This window comes from Callospermophilus lateralis, chromosome 6 (genome assembly GCF_048772815.1).
Source record: "Callospermophilus lateralis isolate mCalLat2 chromosome 6, mCalLat2.hap1, whole genome shotgun sequence".
Taxonomy (NCBI): domain Eukaryota; kingdom Metazoa; phylum Chordata; class Mammalia; order Rodentia; family Sciuridae; genus Callospermophilus; species Callospermophilus lateralis.
The window spans coordinates 13,779,188-13,803,338 of NC_135310.1; the positions used below are offsets into that span (position 1 = coordinate 13,779,188).

Sequence of the window (24,151 nt, forward strand, 5' to 3'; positions counted from 1 at the left end):
TGTGCTCCAAATGAAATACAAAATAGGGTTGGGGATGTGGCTCAGTGGTTGAGTGCTCCTGAGTTCAATCCTTGGTACCCTCAAAAATAAATGAATAAAGTCTCCTTTATCTGTTTAATTTTCTTTCCCTGCTACAATATTTGCTTTGATAGACTAAGTGTGGAATTAAACTTTAAATAGGTGATAATGTTACTCATTGTCCCAATGTATCTACAGTGTCTGCTGAACCTGGGAATATACCTCATACTCACAGTCTGGCCTTGTGTAGCCATCAACCACTGTAGAACCTATACAATCTGTGACTTCCAGTACTTTCTGCATCTTGTGATGGAGACCAAGGCTGAGTTGAAGTCTTCTGTTTTTAGTGCTGGTAGGAAGTGGTGGGGTTGGTGGACGATTGTCCCTCCTAGTGCTGTGAAGCAATGCACAGGTGGTAACTCAGGGCACAGTTTGCAGGGAGGACTCCATGCACAAGTCTGTCTACACACTCTTCAGTTCTGAACCCAAAGATGATTTCCCTATAAACACAAATGTTGTTCTCCCGTGCTGGGCCTGAAGAGAGGGTTCAGGCCAAAGGAGTGTGCCTGCTGTCACAGGGCATGTTGTTCTCAGCAGCACAGGGCAGCTTTGGACTGGAGCACCAGAGATTGCAGGTACTGCTGACAGCACCTTGTACTTCCCTGGGTTCCTTAACCCCCTGCGACCTGGGCAGCCAGTTTGTTGGCTACATGATGACCTGCTTGTCTGTGGCCACTGTGCTCTGCTTCCTGTTGTATGGGAGGATCTCTCAGTACATGGGCAAGCAAGCCAGCTATGTGCAGGGTAAGTAGCCCATCCCAGGTTCTGCAGTGGGGAGAGGGGGCCAGCTCAAAGTGGGCATGAGGACTGGCCACACAGTGGCAACCCAGTGGCTCCCAGGGAGTTAGCAGCAATGGGCAGCAATGCGGGTCTCTGTGCTGGCTGGCTGGATGAGCTTCCTGCAAGAGAGAGGTGAACAGGCTTTGAGGGAGGGCCTAGGGGCACCAGGAAGCTGGCACATGTGAGAGCAGGGGTGTGCATCTTGGTGGTGGGAAAGGGCAGGGAACTTGCTGGCTTGCATTTCTTACAAACCCCAGAGAAGGAGGGTGTCCAAGCCGAGCAGACCAACACAGTGTCTGGCAGATCTTCAGTGATGTGATCACAGGTCCCCTCCGAGGGACATAGCACAGAAAAGCCACTCTTCCCTTGAGATGGCACCATTCCACCCTTACCCAGGAGACACTCAAGAATTAGAAAATTGATAAAGAAAATCCACAAACCAGCTCCACACTAGTGTGCCAGGCAGGGGAGGGCTTTCTCCCTACACCTGGTATAAAAAGTGCATAGTCCCCACAGATCCCGGACTTGACCCCCAGGGCAGCTCCCATGACCTGAATGAGCTGCCTGTTCACATGGCAGCTGGCAAAGCTGCTGAGATCAAGCCCAGTGCCTGGACCAGGGAGCTGGACTCCTGACTCTCCCTATGGCCTCAGTGGAGGGAGTGGCAGTGGTGAAACCTGGACCACAGAGACAAATGTGTTTGGCTTGGTGACATAATCTGGTTGGTCTGGGTCAAGGCCAAGCTTGGATGGATGGCCTGGAATTATTTGTAGACCTGGCTACAACCTGGTTTCAGAAGACGAATGTTCTGTCCAGAAGGAAACCATTGGAAAGTCACTTTGGCTCTTCTCAACAGTTCAGGATGACAGGCTCATGGCACAGGGTGTCACATAGGCACCCTAGACACCTTGCCCAGAAAGCACCAGAGAGAACTGGTCTGAAGTCCCAGCATGTTCATGAGCACTGCAAATGCATAACCTAGAATGTAAACTGACTTCTCAAACTCTCTAGATTGTTCTTTATTTCTTTTTGGGAACAAGGATTGAACCCAAGGGTACTTAAACTCTGAGCCATGTCTACCCAGCCCAATTTTTATTTTGAGATAGGGTCTCGGTTGATTGCTTACAACCTCTCTAAGTTGCTGAGGCTGGCTGGCTTTGAACCTACAGTCTGCCCATTTCAGTCTTCTGAGCTGCTAGAATTAGAGGTATGTACCACCACAGCTGGCAGGAGAACCTTCAAAAGTATGTATGCACTCCAAGTGGGCTAAGTAGCCCCACAATAGTCCCTACAATCGCTCTCTAGATGTTCAACATGATTGCAGTGAGAATGTTTGGTTTTCCTTCTCCCTGAGATACAGGAACAATTATTTTAGATACCTTCTTTATAATGATATAAAAATTACTCTCTGGCATACAAAGTCTTTCTAAAAATTGGGCAAAGTTACCTCAGGGCCAATGCCTAACAAATAATGAAGTCCCAGGAGTGACTAGAATGAGGAACCTTGGATAAGGGATATTATAAAAGGAAATAACTTCTGAATTTTGTCCAGATAGGGGTACATCATTGTTTCCTAAGACAAAATATCTGGGGAGAAATAGTTCTCATGTACTTGGTGATTTCTTTTGGAGAGAGAGCAAATAGAACTTACTGATGCTCTCAAAAGAATTTTGTAGTTAGTTGTCTAAACCAGGGGTGTCATTTAACTCTGGATCAATGCTGCTGGCTCCACTGAGCTCCCTTGCCTTTGCACTGCAGTAGAAGGCACAGCCCCATGCCGGAGGAGGCCCACAGCTGCAAACCCAGCAACTCAGGAGGCTGAGGAAGGAGGATAGTAAGCTTGAGGTCAACCTCCGCACTTAGCAACATATTGTCAAAGGGCTTGGGAAGACCCAACTTCCCCATGCTGGTGGGTCCTCCCCTCTGCTTAGACTTATCAAGAAATGATGAGGTGCAAGGAGAGAAGGGGACAGGACTGCAGGAGAGAATAGTATAGGTCTGTGTCATCGTAGGAGGAGGGGAGGAGTGGTCAAGGCTGTCAGGATGGCCTCATGAATACTGAGAAGGATCTGAAGAGGCAGTTCAGGGGTAAAGGTGGTCATTGTGTAGAGGGTGTGATGGTGGGAGAAGCACCAGGCTGGCCAGGACTGGCACAGTGACCTAGAGATGCTAGGGAAGTTCCTTATGAATGAGCATGTGATCTTTCTAAGATGGACTTCTCAGACACACCTATCCCTCAGTCCTGTCCAGAGATGGGGATTCTAGAAGATATCATCAAGCCCTGATAAAAAGTACACCAAGAAGAACAGGAAGCTAAGTGATTTACTTTCATCTATAAGCATTTATAAGATTACACAAGTTGCAACAGCAGTAAAACCCACCATAGAGGCAGGAGAGCTCAGCATTCATTCGCATTTCTGGGGGCCAGCATCTGTCAGTCAGTGTGGTGAGGGCAGGTGGCCACTGAGGCCTCTCTCTGAGCTTGCAGATGGACTCCCTGCCTGATCCTCATAGTGGTAATTCTGGGAGTCTATGCCCGGATTTCTCTGCCAGACAAAAGACAGGGCTCACATCTGATTAGGGCCATCCAGATGCCTCATTGAACTTAGTAACCCCTGCGTAGACCCGGTCTCTCCTTATGGGCACACTTTGAGCTCCTGGGTTAGGACTTCAAAACAAGGACTGTGAGGGGCTAGGAGTTGGCCCATCACACAGATAGGGCGGATTCCTCCCCAAACATCAGGCCATTGTGAGAAGATATGGGATCCCAGCCCTGTGAAGAGAGCTCACACAATACCCATGTAGTGAGGCCATTGTGACCTATACCAATCCTGAGAGGACAGTTTAATCATTATGAATCCAGTCAGGCCAATCCAGTAAGGTCACTTGAATCTGTAGGAATCCAGCACGGCTGCATTAATCTCTCCCAATCCTGCACAGTCTTTTCATCAACACAAGTCCTGTGAGGACAGTCCCAGCAAGGCCGGTGGGGAGGGCTTTGACCTGCACCTGTTGGTTGAATTCTTCTTTTATATAATTAAAATCAGAACTGAAATAAATGAAATCAAAACAAAAGAAACATTTGAAAAAATTGACAAACAAATGTTTTTTGAAAAAATAAATAAAATTGACACACCCTTAGCCATGCTAATAAAGAGGAGAGAGAAAACTCAAATTACTAACATACATGATGAAAAAGAAAATATCACAATAGACACTTCAGAAAATAGAAGATAATTAGAAACTATTTTGAAAACTTGTACTCCAAAAAAATAGAAAATATTGAATGCATTAACAAATTTCTAGATTCCTATGATTTTCCAAAATTGAATCTGGATGATATACACAATTTAAACACAATTTAAACAGATCAGTTTCAAGAAATAAAATAGAAGATGCCATCAGAAATCCACCAACCAAGAAAAGCCAAGAATAGATGGATACACAGGGGAGTTCTACAAGACCTTTAATGAAGAACTAATACCAATACTTATCAAATTATTTCATGAAATAGAAAAAGAGAGATCACTTCCAAACTCATTTTATGAAGCCAGTATCACCATGATTCCAAAACCAGGCAAAGACACATCAAAGAAAGAAAACCTCAGACCAATATCTCAAATAAACATAGATACAAAAATTCTCAATAAAATTCTGGAAAATTGAATAAAAAACATATCAAAAAGATAGTGCACCATGATCAAATGGGGTTTATCCAAGGGATGTGAGGTTGGTTTAACATATGGAAATCAATAAATGTAATTTGTCACATCAGTAGACTTAAAGATAACAATCATAAGATATCTCAAAATATGCAGAAAAAGCATTTGACAAAATACAGCACCCCTTTATGTTCAAAACACTAGAAAAACTAGGGGTAACAAGACCATATCTCAAAATCATAAAAGCTATCTATACTAAGCCCCAGGCCAACATCATTCTAAATGGAGAAAAATTGAAAGCACTCCCTCTAAAAACTGGAGCAAGACAGGGATGCCCTCTCTCACCATTTCTATTTAATATAGTTCTTGAAACACTGGCCAGAGCAATTAGACAGATGAAAAGAAATTAAAGGGAAAAGAAGAACTCAAATATCACTATTTGCTGATGATATGATTCTATACCTAGAAGACCCAAAAAATCCACCAGAAAACTTCTAGAACTAATAAGTGAATTCAGCAATGTAGCACTATAAAAAATCAACACCCATAAATCAAAGACATTTCTGTATATCAGTGACAAATCATCTGAAAGGGAGATGAGGAAAACTACCCCATTTATAATAGTCTCAAAAAAATACTTTGGGTATCAACTTAATGAAAGAGGTGAAAGACTTCTACAATGAAAACTACAGAACACTAAAGGAAGAAATTAAAAAAGACCTTAATAGATGGAAAGATCTCCCTTGTTCTTGGATAGGCTGAATTAATATTGTCAAAATGACCATACTAACAAAAGCATTCTATAGATTTAGTGCAATTCCAATCAAAGTCTCAATGATATTCCTCACAGAAATAGAAAAAGCAATCACGAAATTCATCTGGAAAAACAAGAGACTCAGAATAGCTAAAGCAAACCTTAGCAAGAAGAGTGAAGCAGGTGGCATCACTATAACAGATCTCAAACTATACTACAGACCAATAGTAACGAAATCAGCAAGGTATTGTCAGCAAAATAGATTGGTAGACCAATGGTACAGAATAGAGGACACAGACACCAACCCACACAACTACAGTAATCTTATACTAGACAAAGTCACCAAAAACATACATTGGAGAAAAATAGCCTCTTCAAAAAATGGCTCTGGGAATACTGGAAATCCATATGCAACAAAACGAAATGAAACCCCTATCTCTCACCATGCACAAACCTCAACTCAAAGTGGACCTAGGAATTAAACCAGAGACACTGTGTCTAACAGAAGAAAAAGTAGGCCCAAATCTCCATCATGTCATATTAGGCCCCAACTTCCTTAATAAGATTCCTATAGCACAAGAATTTAAATCAAGAGAAATAAATGGGCTGCATTCAAACTAAATCTTCTTCTCAGCAAAAGAAACAATTAGTGAGGTGAATAGAGAGCCTACATTTTGGGAGCAAAGTATTACCACATGCACATCAGACAAAGCACTAATCTCTAGGATATATAAAGAACTCAAAAACCTTAAAACCAAAAAGAACCAAAAAACACACAAATAACCCAATCAATAAATGGGCCAAAGAAATGAAGAGTCACTTCTCAGAAGATGATATACAATCAATCAACAGATATATGAAAAAATGTTCAACATCTCTAGCAATTAGAGAAATGAAAATCAAGACTATTCTAAGATTTCATCTCACTCCAGTCAGAATGGCAGCTATTAATACAAACAACAATAAGCATTGATGAGGGTGTGTGCGGGGGGAAGGTACACTCATACATTGCTGGTGAAACTGCAAATTGATGCAGCCAATATGGAAAGCAGTATGCAGATTCCTTGGAAAACCGGGAATGGAACAACCATTTGACCCAGCTATCCCACTCCTTGGTCTATACCCAAAGGACTTAAAAACAGCATACTAGAGGGACACTGTTGAGAGCCACAGCTGAAGGGGCCCCAGCAAACTTCCAGCTTCCAGCTGATGATTGGCTCACAGCGCCCCAGCAAACTTCTAGCTGCCAACTGATTGGCTCCTCTGCGGTGATGCTCATTGGGCTGTTTCCCCGCCCTTTCATACCATGGAGCAGCTCATTGGGGGACTTTTTTTGGCTCCGCCCACACGACCCACCAATCGGCCTCAAGAGCAGGAGGAGTGGGGGAGGTTGAGAGGCTTGTGGGAAGCCAGTGGTGGCAGTTGGGCTCTAAAGGTTTTCCTGAGGAGCTGTGTGGTGTGGTGTGTGTGTTCTAAAAATAAAGTTCATTTCTTTTGACAAGTAGCTCCTAAATTGTGCCCAGCCAGACTGTGGCATTTGGTGGGCCGCACGGGGAACAACTGAGGGTAAGTGATAAGGTAAACTGCTCGCCCCTGAGGGCAGGGTGAGAGGATGGGGAGCCATTTTAAGATTCTTCTATTGTTTTGTTTCGCTTTTGTTTTAAGTTGCCTGTCCCTGGAGATGAGTGAGACGGAAGAAAAACCACTCACATCTGAGGAAAAACTATTTGCGTCTGAGGAACAGATAGGGAGAAATGACGGATGGACATTTCAGGAGGATAGAAAGGCTATAATGATTTTGTGTTGTTCCATTTTTGTTTCATTCTGTCTCGGTTTTGTTTGGCGTCATCGTGTTGGGTTGTATTATAGTAGAAATATGGGATCAGAAATTAGTAAAAAACAAACCGAAAGAGTGTTAAGTAAATTGTTAGAGAAAGGAGGCATCTCAGGAAAATCAAGAGCAGTCAGGGCATACGTTGATACAATACAAAAATGTAGCCCATGGCTTTTTAAGGAGGAGTTGTTAAATATATCACAATGGAACCATCATGGTGAAGATTTAAAAAGAATAGAAAAGAAAAGCCCAGGGACTCTGCCAGTTGGCACATTGCCATTGTGGACGTTGGTATCTTGTTTGCTTAGTCCAAAGCCTTCAGTTCAGACAATGGTAGAGGAAGGAGAAGACATATTGATTCAAGTAAAAGAGAAGGTCTCTCAACTTAGTCAGACAGAGGAAAAGATTTAAGTAAAAGAGAAGGTCTCTCAAGTTAGACAGAGGAAAAGATTCAAGTAAAAGAGAAGGTCTCTCGAACTAGTCAGACAGAGGAAGAAAGTTTAGAGCAGAAAAAGCCATCAGGGGAAAAGTTACAAGAAGAGACTACTACTAACACCTTTCTATCACCAGAGGGTGTAAGTGTCCAACCAACAGCACCACCTCTACAGGAGACTGCTACTAACACCTTTCTATCACTAGAGGGCATAAGTGTCCAACCAACAGCACCACCTCCATATGCTGGGAGGCTTCCAACCCCCGCAGTTGATAGTTGGGATCCTGAGACAGGATCTCAAATATTAACATGCCCTGTATTTGAGCAGGCAGGAGGGCAGTGAATTCACCATGCTTTAAATTTCAAAAAATGAAGCAGCTAAAAGAGGCTGTAACAACCTATGGTCCTCAAGCACCCTTCACTGTAAGCTTGGTCGAATCCATTAACAACTTGAACATGACGCCAGCAGATTGGGCTAATATGTGTAAAGCTGTGCTAAATGGAGCACAATACCTGTTATGGAAGATAACCAGCAGCAGCTGGTTATCCTCAGAGAAATCTACATATGTTGTTAGGAAAGGGAACTTATGAGGATCAGCAGCAACAAATTGCATATGATCCTGGCGTATACATACAAATTGCTGTAGATGCGGTTAGGGCATGGAAGACATTACAAGGACATGGAGGTTTACAAGGTCAATTATCTAAGGTAATACAAGGAGCTAATGAACCTTACGCTGAATTTGTAGATAGGTTTATTCAAACAGCTACCAGAGTTTTGGGGAATACAGAACAAGCAATGCCATTAATAAAACAACTGGCTTATGAGCCAGTGAATTGTTGGTGCAGAGAAGTCATTAGACCATGGAAACATGAAGATTTAAACACATATATTAAATTATGTAGAGACATTAATGAACAAGGACAAGTCGTGGCAGCTGCAGTACAACAGGTTTTAGATGTCAGAGACATTAATGAACAAGGGCAAATTGTGGCAGCTACAGTAAAACAGGCTTTAGATGCCAGGCCCAAAACATGCTACAATTGTGAACAAATAGGACATTTTAAAAGGAATTGCCCCATAGGAAGAGGGTTTAACAAAACTAGGTATCAAAGGAGTAGAATACCGGGTATTTGCCCACGATGCCCTAGAGGGAGACATTGGGCTAATGAATGCTGTTCTCAAACTACCATAGAGGGTACTCCATTATCAAAAAATGAACAAGGACCAGGTGTTTATCCACGATATTGTGGAGAAAGGCATCGTGCTCCATTGCCAAAAAATGGACGGGGGGCCCAATGCTCGGGGCCCAAGACCACAAATATACGGAGCACTGGAGGAACCCAGCAATCCCATCAGGGTAGTGCCCAGGACACATTGTCCATTAGATCCCTCATCAGACAAACCAGAAGGAGCATAGGGTTGGACATCTGCGCCTCCACCAGAACAATACTAACTCCAGAAATGGGAGTTCAAATCATTCCCACAGGGGTAAAAGGACCTCTTCCCAAAGGAATAGTAGGTTTGTTATTTGGATGCAGTTCTTCTACACTAAAAGGACTTATGATAAGTCCTGGGGTAATTGATCCCGATTATGAAGGTGAAATAAAAATTATAGCCAGTTATCCAAAGGGTATATCAGTAATTTCACCAGGAGACAGAATAGCACAGTTAATAATAATACACAGCCTACATAATAAATTTTCCAGTCGTACTGTAGAAAGAGGTTCCAAGGGATTAGGCTCCACAGGTGTAGATTGGGCTATGCTTTATTTATTTAAATTTAGATTCTCTCCCCATGCTAAAACTAAATATTCAAGGACATAAATTTAATGGGCTAATGGATACAGGTGCAGACCTTAGCATCATCTCTTGTCAAGAATGGCCAAAACATTGGCCATTACAACAAGCCACTCAAACGCTTTGAGGCCTAGGAGTGGTGACTAATCCCCATAGAAGTGCAATGATATTAGATTGGAAGGATCTTGAAGGATGTGAAGGAACTATACAATCATCTCCCTGTAAATTTATGGGGGATGAGATGTCTTAGATCAATTAGGTTTGACATTAACAAATAACATCAATCAAAATGCACCCACTATTATGGCTAGACAAGGTTTTAGGAAAGTAAAAAGATTAGAAAAACAAGAACAAGGTATAGCAGCACCAATACAAATAGATTAAGGAATAGACAGACATGGGTTGGATTTTCAGAAAGGGCCACTGAGACAATAAAAATTACTTGGAAATCAGAAAGACCAGTATGGGTTCCTCAGTGGTCCCTGACTAAAGAAAAGATACAAGCAGCCCATGACCTGGTCAAAAAACAATTAGTGGAAGGACATATACAACCTTCTGTATCTCCCCATAATACTCCCATTTTCGTCATCAAAAAGAAATCTGGTAAATGGAGATTATTGCAAGATTTAAGAGCCATTAATAATGAGATGGTTATTATGGGACCTGCTCAATCGGGGATTCCTCAATTGTCTGCTTTGCCAAAAACCTGGTATATTTTAGTTATAGATATTAAAGATTGTTTTTTTTTTAATTCCAATTCATCCTGAGGATAGTCCACGTTTTGCATTTACTATCCCTGCACTGAATCATGAAGGTCCTGATGAGAGATATGAATGGAAAGTACTCCCTCAAGGGATGGCTAACAGCCCAACTATATGTCAAATTTATGTTAACAAAGTAATCCAGCCACTTAGAAATCAAAATCCTGAACTACAAATATTTCACTATATGGATGATGTATTATTAGCACACAAAGATAAAAACATATGCTAGAATGTTATGCCACACTTACAAACTTATTAAAAAATTATAATCTAGAGAGAGCAATAGATAAAGTACAATTAAATTTTCCAATTAATTATTTAGGAGTTCTATTATCCTCAACCATGGTCCATCCACCAAAAATTCAAATACGAGTAGATCAACTCAAATCACTTAACGACTTTCAAAAGTTATTAGGAGACATAAATTGGATAAGGCCTTATCTAGGTATACCAACAGGAGAGTTGGGACCTTTATTTGATATCCTAAAAGGTCCATCAGATCCAAATTCACCCTGAATGTTAACGCCTGAAGCAAGAAAGGCATTAAAAATCATTGAAACATATATGGAAAATATGCATTTGGATAGAATTGATATAAGTTTGCCTTTATTATTTATTGTACTACCAACAAAAAATATTCCTACAGGAGTATTTTGGCAAGAAGGTCCATTATTATGGATACATTTATCTTATTCTCCTAACACTATTCTTACTAGGTATCCTGAGGCTGTAGGACAATTAATACTCAAAGGAATAAAAGCAGCAAAGGGAGTGTTTGGAATTTCTCCCAATAAAATTATTACTCCATATACTATGAATCAAATTGATAAGTTAGCTAATGAGTTAAATACTTGGGCAATAATCATGTGCAAATCTAATGTTTCATTTGAAAACCACTTACCATCTAACCCTTTATTGTCTTTTTGGTCATTGCATCCTGTAATTTTTCCAAAAATGACAAGAAAAATACCTATCATGAATGCTCCAAATATATTCACTGATGGGTCAAATAATGGTACAGCAGCAATAGTTACACCTAGTCAAACTTTTACATTTTAAGTACCCAAACAATCAGCTCAAAGGTAGAGCTTAATGCAGTATTACAAGCTTTTGTGATGTTTAAAGTTTCTGTATTTAATTTATTTTATGATAGTAAGTATATAGTTAATGCTATAGTATCCCTTGAAGATGCTTGTAGGATTTCCCCTTCCTCTACTGTTTTCTCTTTGCTTTCAGCTGTACAAAGTCAAATCTGGGACAGAAAAGATCCATCATTTATAGGACATATCAGGGCACATACAGGATTGCCTGGAGCCCTTAGTTTGGGCAATGATTTAGCAGATAAAACTACACATGACATACATATTTTCTCTACACTAGCAGAAACTACAAATTTTCATAAAAAGTTCCATGTCAATGCTAATACTTTACAAAAGCATTTTAAAATAAGTAAGGAACAAGCTAGACAAATAATAAAACAATGTCAAAATTGTGTGACCTTTTTACCACAAGTTAATCTTGGAGTCAATCCTAGAGGATTGATACCTAACCATATTTGGCAGATGGATGTCACACACTTGCCAGAATTTGGAAAATTAAAATATTTGCATGTTACAGTTGATACTTCTTCTGGATTTTTGATGGGCTCCCTTCATGCTGGAGAAAAAACTAAAGATTATTATAGCTCATTGCTTACAAAATTTTGCCACTGTGGGTGTTCCAAAACAGTTAAAAACAGATAATGCTCCTGGTTATACTTCTACCTCTTTTAAACAATTTTGCTCATCATTTGGCATTACTCATATAACAGGAATACAATCCACAGGGACAAGGCATAGTTGAAAGAGCTCATCAAACTATTAAAATGTACTTATTGAAGCAAAAAGAGGGAATTGGGAAGGGGTATATATTCCCCAAAGATAAACTTAAAATAACCCTCTTACTCTAAACTTTTTAAATTTGGATTCATCAGGGCTTAGTGCTGCGGAAAGGCATATGTGTCCAAAAAAATATACATAAGCCCAAGGTACTTTGGAAGGATATTCTAACAGGACAATGGAAAGGTCCTGACCCAGTGATTGTCTGGAGTTGGGGGTTTGTTTGTGTGTTTCCACAGGGAGAACAGCAGCTGATTTGGATTCCTGAGAGATTAACTAAAGCGATTTCTACAGACCAAAAAGAAGATGATTTGGCTCAAATCCATAACAGCTGATATCCAAAACTCCAGTTTGACTATCCTTACATCTTTGACAGAACCAGGATGCTTTTTTCAATATCTATTTTATTATTACCCTTTCCCACATCATGAAGTTCTATTTTTTTTTTTTAGCTCATACAGACCTAGGTTAATGTTTTGCTGATCAGTTCTATTTTTTGACTATAGAGTTTTTAAACATTTCAATGGAGATTTCACCTGTAAAAAGTTATAAGGCCTTTACTATTATGTTATGTGTTGTATGTATTATGTGTGCACACTTGTGTTTTATGTTGTATGTTTGTATGTACGTATGTCCATATATCATATATGATGAGCGCTCATGAAAAAATGGATCCAAATATTTATTTTTTATTCATGTGATTTAAATGGTTTCATTTAAATTAGGTAAACAGCTGTTGAGGATTGTTTTAATATGTGAACAAAAAAGGAGGTTAACAGATCTGTTTACTTTCACCTTTCCTTTTCATTATATTTAATAAATCTGTTCAAAATAATGTAAATTGTTAAGAAAATTGTTTTCCTTTAGTGCCTTCTGGAATGTTACATAATTTTTTCTTTAGCCATTATTGACAGAATTCCTATCTTCATCCCAGTGCCGGTAAAGACAAAGATAAAACCAATCTACAGCTTCTGCAATAGCCATCACTGAACTGCTTGCAGAACTTGCCTGGACTATGTATCATTTGTATGCATTGTGAACTATCTGTTGCTGCAGCGACTTGTGGTAGTGTTGGGGTATTTTTGCTGATGGTGTCATCGGTGGTACAATTTTTCCAAAAGGAGCCGTCAATTGGCTTGGTGTATCTTCCTCCCTTCTGCTTGTCATGGTCATTCAGCTAAAATTTGGGGGCCCACAGAGGTGAGGCAAGAACCTCACCCCCCCCCCCCCCGCTGGTACAAAGACCTATCCACAGGTGTGGCTGTATGCTGGACCGGTAGTCAATGACAGGAAAGATCCAATTGCAATGGTACCAACCGAAGACAGGAGGCTGACGCCTTGAGGTCAGCTCATCCGATAACGGGTAAGCACCATATGTACTATTGGACAACCTAAGGCAGGCAAGGTCCCTAAGCCACATGCTTGTTGTTTAAACAGATAGGGGGAGATGTTGAAGGCCACAGCCAAAGGGTCCCCAGCAAACTTCCAGCTGCCAGCTGATGATTGGCTCACAGCGGCCCCAGCAAACTTCTAGCTGCCAACTGATTGGCTCCTCTGCGGTGATGCACATTGGGCTGTTTCCCCACCCTTTCAGACGATGGAGCTGCTCATTGGGGGACATTTTTTGGCTCTGCCCACGCGACCCACCAATCAGCCTCAAGAGCAGGAGGAGTGGGGGAGATTGAGAGGCTTGTGAGAAGCCGGTGGTGGCAGTTGGGCTCTGAAAGTTTTCCTGAGGAGCTGTGTGGTTTGGCGTGTGTAGTTCTAAAAATAAAGTTTGTTTCATTTGACAAGTGGCTCCTGAATTGTGTGGCAGGACACAGCCACAACAATGTTTATAGCAGCACAATTCACAATAGCTAAACTGTTGAACCAACCTAGGTGCCCTTCAGTAGATGAATGGATAACAAAAATGTTATATATATATATACACAATGGAATATTATTCAGCATTAAAGGGGAATAAAATCATGGCATTTGCAGGTAAATGGATGGAGTTGTATAATATAATGCTAAGTGAAGATAGCCAATCCCAGAAAACTAAATGCTTAATGTTTTCTCTGATATAAGAAGGCTGATTCATAATGGGGTTTTTGTGGGGAGCATGGGTGGGTTAAAGGAACTCTAGATAGAGCAATGGGGAGGGGAAGGGAGGGGATAAGACACAAACGGTGTGACTCTACTTTGTGTACAACGAGAGATATAAAAAATTGTGCTCTATATATGTAATATGAGTCATAATGCATTCTGCTGTCATACATAACAAATTAGAATAAAAAAGAACACATTATTTATAAGAATAGAGCAAACCATGAAGGAAACAGAAAATATTTCATTTATTCCTCCTACAAATATTTATCGTGTTCTACAATGTTCTAGATGCCTGGGTTCTTCCATGACTGAAACAGACAACATCTCGGGTTTTTTGGAAGTATGCACTGTACAAATAAAAAATAACACATATGTTGTTCGAAAATAAGCATGTGAAGAAAAGAGATCCATGTGAAGAGCTAAGGACTGCAGGGGGAGCTGAAGCTTGAAGTGTGCTCCACTGGGAATTGTAGAAATGCAATGCTCTGGTTTGGACATATATGGTATAAGGATGTCCCTCAAGGGCTCCTGGGTCAGAAGCTTGGTTCTTAGTGTCACAGTGTTAATAGGTGGTGGGTCTCCTGAGAGATGGGATCCAAATATGAGGTCTGTAAGTCATTAGGGGCACTGTCTTGAGAGGTTTAAATTGTCCTCAGGACACTTCAGGTAGCCCCCATTTCTCTATATATCTGCCTTCCTGTCTCACCACATGAATCTTAACTCTCACACACACTGCCACTTTTATATCATTTTCCAGATGTGATGAATTTGGATGCAGACTCTTGCTAGATAGCACTATACTGTTTGGACTTTCAACCTCTAACTTATGAGATAAATGAACCCATTTTCTTTATAAGGCATCCAGTCTCAGGTATTTCATTATAGCCATTAAAAACCGACCTATGCACACATATATTTCTCAATATAGTCAGTTTCATCATGGATTGCCTTGTGAAAGGGAGTTCTAGTGACTCTAAAAAAGAAAAAAAAGGAATACAGGAAAAAGAAATTTGGGAGCATATGTGTGTATGTTACCAGTATGAAATTTTGATTTTTAAAGAAATAATACACTGCTGAAAGCCCAGACAAAAGTCAATCTTCATAGCCTTTTTCCAAAGAAGAGTTTTCTAGTTAAGTTAAAAGTTTGTGCAAATGTCCCTAGGCAAGAATATGCAAGAAACATTTTATTTAATTTAAAATGGCTGGTATAGTCTTAGCAAAGTGTAGGTGTAGAAGTGGAGCTAGTCAGGTATACCATAGAGGAAGGACACAGGTCCTATAATAGCTCTTGGACTATTGAGGGTGGGGGAAAGCTGAGGAAAATTAGTAAAATTTTGAATGTATTTGAAGGTGGAACCAACAGGGTAACCTGATAGTTGGGAGGCAAAGTGTGAGAGAAAATCAAGAGTTAAGAATTCTGGACCATGTAAGTAAAAGACTGGAAATGGGAAAGGGACAGGTGTGGGAAAAGAGAAGTGCAGGCTGGGCTTCCAATGCCCAGCGCGTACCAAGGAATGATGTTTATTTGGTGGATACATGAGTGTGAATTAAGAGTAGACGTTAAAATGAAGGAATAAATTTGAAACCTAAAATGTACAGAAACCGTTTAAAGCAGCCTAATGTTTAAAATTAATTTAAAAGCTAAGCCATGTGCAGAATTATGATTATGAGGATAAACAAAGAGAAGTAAAGTGTCAGGAACTGAACCCAGGGATGCCCAAGGCTCAGGAGCTCACAGAGAAGAAGAAAAGAAGCTGACGACGAAGACCAAGAACCATAAATACAGTAAAAGGAAAATGAATTGAGGGAGACAAATTGAAAACATTTTGTATTCCCAATGTTTTTAGCAAATCAGCAAAAAAGAATTGGAAACAAACTTTGAATCTGAATAAAATTCTCAGAGTTGGAGAAAAGCATCTGTTGGGTTTTCATGTGCCCTACATGTATCAGAAAAGGAAGGTAAAAGGAGGAAGATGGAGCTTCCATACACAGAGGGGTGGCTGTGCAACCAACAGAGTGTGGAGAGTTGAAAAGGTAATCAGCAGGAGAAAGAACATGAGGAAGTTAATGCTTCAACAAATAGTGGATGTAGAGGAAAAAAGAAACATTGGTTAAAACACAAGGGAAGCACAGTGAGAGGGTGGGAGACTGAAGATGCAGTGCTGGGTTAACATTGAGGAGGTTAAACGCTGGAAGAAAGGAATGATCGAAATAGTCAAAACACCAAAAATCAAATGAAAAAACATAGATTTTCTTTAGTTAAAAATAAACAAGTAACAAACAACAAAACAAAAGTCATCATTTGTGCCGAAGGCAAAGAATAATTTTCAGTGGACTTAGAGCCAAGCAAAACGTCAGTGTGCTGTCATTGAAAAGAAGGTGGATCTCCTGAGAAAGAGAAAGCTCACAAGTGTGTGTGTGTGTGTGTGTGTGTGTGTGTAGGCAGAGGGGAAGAATGAGGGAGGGAAAAAAGGTGAAGAAGAAAGAGACAGAGAAATTTCTCAATTTTAAAGAGTCAGATGAGAAATTAAAATATCAGAACCAATAAACTCATGAAATAAGGTCTTAGAGCACGTAGGAGAAGACAGAATGCAAAGAAAAATGGATTTTGGAAGGAGACGGAGGAAAAAAGTCACAATATGTTCAAATAATAATAAAATGAGAAGGAACCATTATATCATTCTGAAAAAAATGAAAAAAAAAGCAACATAAAAAGCTAAAGATTTAGAATAGACACGTAGGAAAAATTTAAAACAACAACAACAAGATTTGAACATGTCTAAGATTAATTGAGGAGTACTCAAGTGACAAAGGACACTGCATCCCAGCACCACTGCCAGAACACTATTTGAAATCTTCCAGCAGAATTTCAGAGCAGCCTATATGCAGATGCAAAGAAACTAGGTTTGTGTGTGACTCCCCGAAAATAAATTGGGTAGACAATTAAATATGGCCTACCACAAGAACTGCCACTAAACCCAGGTCCAAGCTGTAGGGGTGAAAAGTCCCTGTGGGCCATTGCTACAGGGTCATCCAATTTCCCCAAATTCCATTTCCATCTTCTTTCTCTCATCTGTGATCAACCAGAAAGCCATTTGCTTGAATTTTATTTTAGCTCCAATTTTATTTCACCTCATGTCATCTCCATTACACTTTAATGTTAACCTAAACCCCACTGAAGCCTCCATTCTTAGTCCTCAGAAATTCAGAAATAAAAAAAAAAAATAACAACAATATTCAGAGAGCACAGGCACCAACAGCAACCACCAAATGTTTTAATGAAACTAGGAGTCTGAGGGGTCTCCACCAAAAGCTTCCTGTACTTATGGACAAAAAACTCAGTCATCTACATGCACCTACTGTTTGAGATTTTCCCATAATGCTTTGTTGTGAGGTCAGAGCTAGAAATGGCTCAGTCATGCCTGGACATAGCCCCAGTGGTCCTCTCTCTCTGGGGCCTCCAGAACATTTTCCGTTTTCAGAATAAGAATAGAAAAGGACTCAAGAAGTTATTTGCTTCAGTGGGGGTGTGGAGACTGATATTCACTTGTTTAGAAATTACCATTTCTAAGTGGTAGCGCACTTGCCTAGCATGCATGAGGCACTGGGCTTGATTCTCAGCACCATGTAAAAATAAAGGTTATTGGGTCCACCTAAAACTAAAAATGAATATTAAAAAAAGAAATTGTTATTTGTGCACTAGTTTAAAGGACTTGTCATTTCAAGTCTCAACATTTCTACTTATTTTGGGCTTTGGAAGACCCTACCTACCTGCACTCAAGGCATTCAATTCCTTTTTTATTCAAAGAGTTATCAAAAGTAGGGTAACACCTCACCAAACTTATGATGGTACAACGGAATGCTCTTCACTGAGAAAATGTACAGCACAGTTTTCAAAACTATAGGTTGAGAGTGAAGAGGCATCATCATTTCCACTAGGGTCCTCATAGATTTCTCCTTGGAATGCAAAACACAGTGGGTTGGTAGATTCAAAGTGAAAAAGGACAAAACTTGGAAGCCCAGGCAAAAGTGTCCTTCCCAAAGGAGGAGTCATTCCAAATAATTGGGAGCCTTCATGCTGCTATAGCAAAGTACTTCACTCTGGGTAATTTATTAGCAGGACTTAACTTCTCCAGACCTGTAGAGCGAATGCATCACCCACCGTAAAACCAGGGGAGCTCAGCATTTACTCACATTTTTGGGGGCCGGCATCTGTCAGCCAGTGAAGTGAGGGCAGGTGGCCACTGAGACCTCTGAGCTTGCAGATGGACTCCCTGCCTGATCCTCATAGTGGTAATTCTGGGAGTCTGTGACCGGATTTCCTCTGCCAGACAAAAGACAGGGCTCACATCTGATTAGGGCCATCCAGATGCCTCATTGAACTTAGTAACCCCTGCATAGACCCGGTCTCTCCATATGGGCACACTTTGAGCTCCTGGGTTAGGACTTCAAAACAAGGACTGTGAGGGGCTAGGAGTTGGCCCATCACACAGATGAGGCGGATTCCTCCCCAAACATCAGGCCATTGTGAGAAGATATGGGATCCCAGCCCTTATTTTCCAGAGGCCCTTGAGTCACTAAGGAAGTGACCAGGCATGCCATGGACTACTGGAGTCACCAAGAATGCTTCCCAATGGGGCAGTGACAGAGGACCCCGCCATGCCAGGTGGGCACACAGGTGCCTGGATGAACCATCCGTTCCGTCTCTTCTTCCCGGCACTGGCAATGCTTTCTACAACTCTCCACACCCTCCTTTGTCCCTTCCTCCTTTGTCCCTGTGCTGAGTCCCTTCACCCCTGCCCGCTGTCCCATCTCCCTTCCCTGCACACAGTATCATGAAGATGATACCACAGACCAGTGGGGTCTCCCAGGCCTTCTCAGAGGTGATTTCTCCAACAGTTGCCACCCACCCTGTGGACAATGCTCAGGAAGGCACTCCTGAGCATTACAAGGTCACCAAGTAAAAGTCATGTCTACACTGGCTCAAGGGGAGAGCCAGTGTAGAACAAATCTGTCTGAACCAGCTCAAAGCAACCCAATGCTCCATGATGGCTCAAGGCCAGTGAGTCTCTACCTGCACTGAAGAGGGAGGCACAGAGGTCAGGCCTGGGAGAGGATGGCGGGTTGGACCCTGTGGGCCCTGCCCTCAGCCTGAGGCCCCACCTTCTTTTCATCAGCCTACAATTTAATCTTTGGAACAAAATGTTAGGATCCAATTTGAAACCAATTTATTAAGAAACAGCTGAAAAGAATGTGGGAAAGGAGAGAGGGGCAGGGCGAAGTGTCCCCGCAGGGCGAAGTGTCCCAGGCAGAACAGTCTGAGGTCTTCCGCAGGTGGGGGAAGAGGAGAGACGGCCTTCCGCTGGCGCTGTCTGTCTGTCTGGCTCTCCACTTCCTTGGAGGCAGGCTGACAATGGATGTGGCATGTCTCTTCTGTCACATTGGAGCCACATTATTGCTGACACGTGGCACGCAGCAGCAGCACAGGGCTCGGACACAGGCAGCCATCCTGCTCCTCACCCGTTCCCAGCCATTGGTGTGGCCAGGGCCTTGCCTCGGGGCTGTGTCCTGGGAGGAGGAGCTGCTGTGTGCCCTGGACCACCAGCCGAGGACCCTGGAGGGCGCGGGACTGGGGAAGCCAGAGTCAGACCGGGAGCAGCTGCGGAGAGTGGGGGCCCCTGCAGGCGGGCAGCGCAGAGGAATGGCAGGCAGGCTGCCACCCCTGATGGCCCTGTGCCCTGGCTGTTGGGCGATCTCGGGCAGCGGGTTCTCAGAGGGCAAGGGGAAGGTGCGCAGCGCAGGCTGGCTGGCGCTCCTCTGTGGGAGGACAGGCACACTGGAGAGATTCTCGGGGCGCTGGCGAGGCCTAAGCCACGGAGGCACAGGCTGCCCCTGGAAGGCGCTCCTTACCCCCTGGCCTTGCTGGTGCTTCAGGATGAGGTACGTCGCCATCACCACATCAAACTTCCTCTTGGCCAGAGACACCCAGGTTTGGTAGGGATCAAAACCCAGGTCGAACAGCATGGTCAGGATGGCGGGGTCTGGGCGTGTGGGGAGGGCCTGGCTAGAAGGATGGGGTGCACGCGGCTCACCCTGCCGCAGCCATGGGTGCTTCAAGATCTGCTTCAGTGTGGGTCGCTTCTTGGGGTTCAAGACCAGGATCTGGCGGATGAGCCTTCGTGCTTTGACGGGAACAGAGCTGGGCACCTTGAACCTTGCCAGAAGGATCCTCAACAGCATCTCCTGAGGGGTGTCCCCCCTGAATGGGTGGCTCCCCGTCAACATAAAATAGAGAATGACGCCCAGGCTCCAGATGTCCGCTGGGGGGCCCTCATACTCTTGCTTCAGGACAACTTCTGGGGCGATGTAAGCCAGAGTACCCCATAAGTCATTCAGCTTCTGCCCGGCCGTGAACCTGGCGCTGAGGCCGAAGTCGATGAGTTTCACGTGTCCTCTGGCATCCAGCACGATGTTCCCTGGCTTCAGGTCTCGGTGCACGATGCCCTTGTCGTGGCAGTGGGCCAGGGCACACACGATCTGCCTGAAGAGTCTGCAGGCCTCCTCCTGCTGCATGCCACCAGGTGGGATGTGCTCAAGTAGCTGTCCCCCACCTGCGTACTCCATCACCATGTACAGGTTCTCCCTGGTCCTGATCACCTGAAAGAGCTGGATCACGTTGGGGTGCTCCAGGCTCTTCAACATTAGAGGTTCGGAGAGGTCCGAGATGTTCTGCGTCACCGTCTTCAGGACTTTCACTGCCACCTCTGCCCCCGTGAGGCGATGGCGGGCCAGGTGGACCTCACCAAACTCGCCATGCCCAATGGCCCTCAGGACCTCATACTGGTCCAGGAAGCCTGGCTCCTGGCAGGAGCCCGGCCCCCACAACGCTACTCTAGACTGACTACTCTGGCTAACCATGACACCCTGAGCAGGAACACCCACTAAGGATGCTAGCTGAAAAACAAAAATAACAAACCAAAACAACAAAACAAAATCAAAAACCAAAACCAGACAAAACAAAAAACCCAAATCAAAAAACCAGTATCCACAGACCACAACCACCGACCGCCAACCACCAAACGCACTAACTATCTGGGAGTCCGACAGGTCACCACCAAGAGCTTCCTGTACTTGTGGACAAAACCCCAGCCTCAGCCGCCCCCTTATATACCAGCTGTTTGAGATTCCTCACAATGGCTCCTTGTGACGTCAGAGCTAGAAATGGCCCAGTCATGGCTGGACATAGCCCCAGTGGTCCTCTCCCTCTGGGGCCTCCAGAACTTTTTCCATTTTCAGAATAAGAATAGGGAAGGACTCCAGATGTTTTTTGCTTCGGTGGGGTGTGGAGACTGATGTTTACTTGTTTAGAAATCAACATTTGTACACTAGCTCAATGGACTTGTCATTTCAAGTCTCCAAATTTCTACTGACTTTGGGCTTTGGAAGACCTTGTCCTATCTGCACTCAAGGCATTCAATTCCTCTCTCTTTGTAGAATTACCATCAAAAGTGTGGTAGCCCCTCATCCACCTTGTGATACCACAACTGAATGCTCTGTCCCCTGAGACACTCTGGCGCTCAGTCTTCACACCCATGGGGTTGGGAGGGAGGAAGGCGTCCTCATCATTTCCCCAGATGGTCCTCGTAAGACCTCCTCTTAGAAGCCCTGGAATGCAAGAGACTTGATAGATTCAAAGTGATAAAAGACAAAACGTGGAAGCCAAAAATCTACAAAGGCAGAGGTGTCTTTCCCAAAGAGGGAAGAAATGGAGGCGTTCCTGGGGACTGGGATCCCTCATGCTGCTGGAGCAAAGTACCTTAGACTGGGCAATTTATGAACAGGACTTACTTCTCCTGGTTCTGTAGACTGGCAAGTTCAAGATCAAAGCACATTTTGATGACTCCACACATGATGGGAGGGGCAGAGGATTTAACTGGATCCCTCAATCACCTTTCTTTTCTTTTTTTATTTTTTATGAGGGGCATCCTGGTGAGTTCACCCAGGACCTCACACATGTCAGGAAAATCTGTACCACTGAGGTCCATGCCTAGCTCCCCAGAAGAGCAAAGGTTTTGCACTCTGGAGAAAACAAACCTGGAGGTCCCACATTGTTCACTATGACTCCTGGTTTGTCTATTAGAAAATCTTCAGTGCTCACACTTTGCCAAAGTGAACATGGCCAAGTGAGTCCTCTGGGCTTCACAGTCATGTCAATCTATGTATGGTAGGGGTGGTCCGATGGGAGTCAAGCAGCATGTCCCTGGGGGTAAAGGCAGGAAGGAGTGTTTTGAGAGGCTAACACAGGACTTATGACTTCCACCAGCAATCTGGACTTCAGCTGCCTCAAAAACATCACAGGGACACAATGAACCTGCCAGGAAGGTGCCACAGTGCCGCAGTCTGGCTGCAGCAAAATAACCGGGGGGTGACGAACAACTTGTGTAGATTGATACAGCAGGAGTGGAAGCCGTTTATTGTAAGACAACAGAGGTATTTATACATTCCACACAGCTTATCTAATTAACATAAACTAGATACAGCAGTCAACCAATAAGAAATCTCCACACTTCATGGCTCGCTTTTGTTACTTCACAAACCACTCCTCTGGCATTTTACCAGGCACCATCCAGAATTGTTTACAGACCCTAACATTTCTCTGGCAATATGCCAGGTGCCTTCCTGACTTGTTTACAGACTTTAACATTTCCCCCTTTTGTTTAATTTAAATAATGACCATAGTGGTTTTTACACAAACACCATAAACAATCTGCTACAAACAGAAAGGGAGGATACAAAATGCCACAATACCAAGCCAATTGATGGCTCCGTGCAAGAAGCCCTTGGAAAAATTATACCAGCAATGACACCATTAGCAAAGATACCGAGTTACAATTTGTTGTAGATTACAGTTTGTTGTCTCAGTCCAGGTAAAACAGTGTCTCAATAGATTAACTCACAGTCCAGGTAAAACACAGTCCAGGTAAGTTCTGTAGCCAGCTAGCTTAAATCACAGTCCAGGTAAGTTCTGCAGGCAGCTAGCTTAAATCACAGTCCAGGTAAGTTCTGCAGGCAGCTAGTTTGATCCAAAGTCTTGTCCGGTTCTCAGCGGAAGTCTCGTCCAGTTCTCAGCAACACTGGAAATTCTTCCACCTGTGTTTTCACCGGCAGTGGGATGAAGGCAGGAACTCTGGATGGCTAAAGAAAATCCTGTAGAATTCCACTAAGAAAACAACCTTCTGAACAATTTATCAATCTACACAAGTTGTTCGAGTTGTTCGTCACCCCCCGGTTATTTTGCTGCAGCCAGACTGCGGCACTGTGGCACCTTCCTGGCAGGTTCATTGTGTCCCTGTGATGTTTTTGAGGCAGCTGAAGTCCAGATTGCTGGTGGAAGTCATAAGTCCTGTGTTAGCCTCTCAAAACACTCCTTCCTGCCTTTACCCCCAGGGGCATGCTGCTTGACTCCCATCGGGCCACCCCTACCATACATAGATTGACATGACTGTGAAGCCCAGAGGACTCACTTGGCCATGTTCACTTTGGCAAAGTGTGAGCACTGAAGATTTTCTAATAGACAAACCAGGAGTCATAGTGAACAATGTGGGACCTCCAGGTTTGTTTTCTCCAGAGTGCAAAACCTTTGCTCTTCTGGGGAGCTAGGCATGGACCTCAGTGGTACAGATTTTCCTGACATGTGTGAGGTCCTGGGTGAACTCACCAGGATGCCCCTCATAAGAAATAAAAAAAGAAAAGAAAGGTGATTGAGGGATCCAGTTAAATCCTCTGCCCCTCCCATCATGTGTGGAGTCATCAAAATGTGCTTTGATCTTGAACTTGCCAGTCTACAGAACCAGGAGAAGTAAGTCCTGTTCATAAATTGCCCAGTCTAAGGTACTTTGCTCCAGCAGCATGAGGGGACCCAGTCCCCAGGAACACCTCCATTTCTTCCCTCTTTGGGAAAGACACCTCTGCCTTTGTAGATTTTTGGCTTCCACGTTTTGTCTTTTATCACTTTGAATCTATCAAGTCTCTTGCATTCCAGGGCTTCTAAGAGGAGGTCTTACGAGGACCATCTGG

General features: G+C 43.1%; 1 protein-coding gene across 1 annotated transcript; it reads right to left on the bottom strand.

Moving 5' to 3' along the window:
* Positions 1-19,510: 19,510 nt before the first annotated feature.
* LOC143641811 (sperm motility kinase 2B-like) lies at positions 19,511-22,283 on the bottom strand. Its single transcript, XM_077109641.1, has 3 exons — positions 22,169-22,283; positions 21,575-21,739; positions 19,511-21,024 (listed from the first exon to the last, which is right to left on the bottom strand). Exons 1-3 carry the CDS (start codon positions 22,281-22,283, stop codon positions 19,511-19,513), a joined length of 1,794 nt encoding a protein of 597 aa, XP_076965756.1.
* Between the last annotated feature and the right edge of the window lie 1,868 nt (positions 22,284-24,151).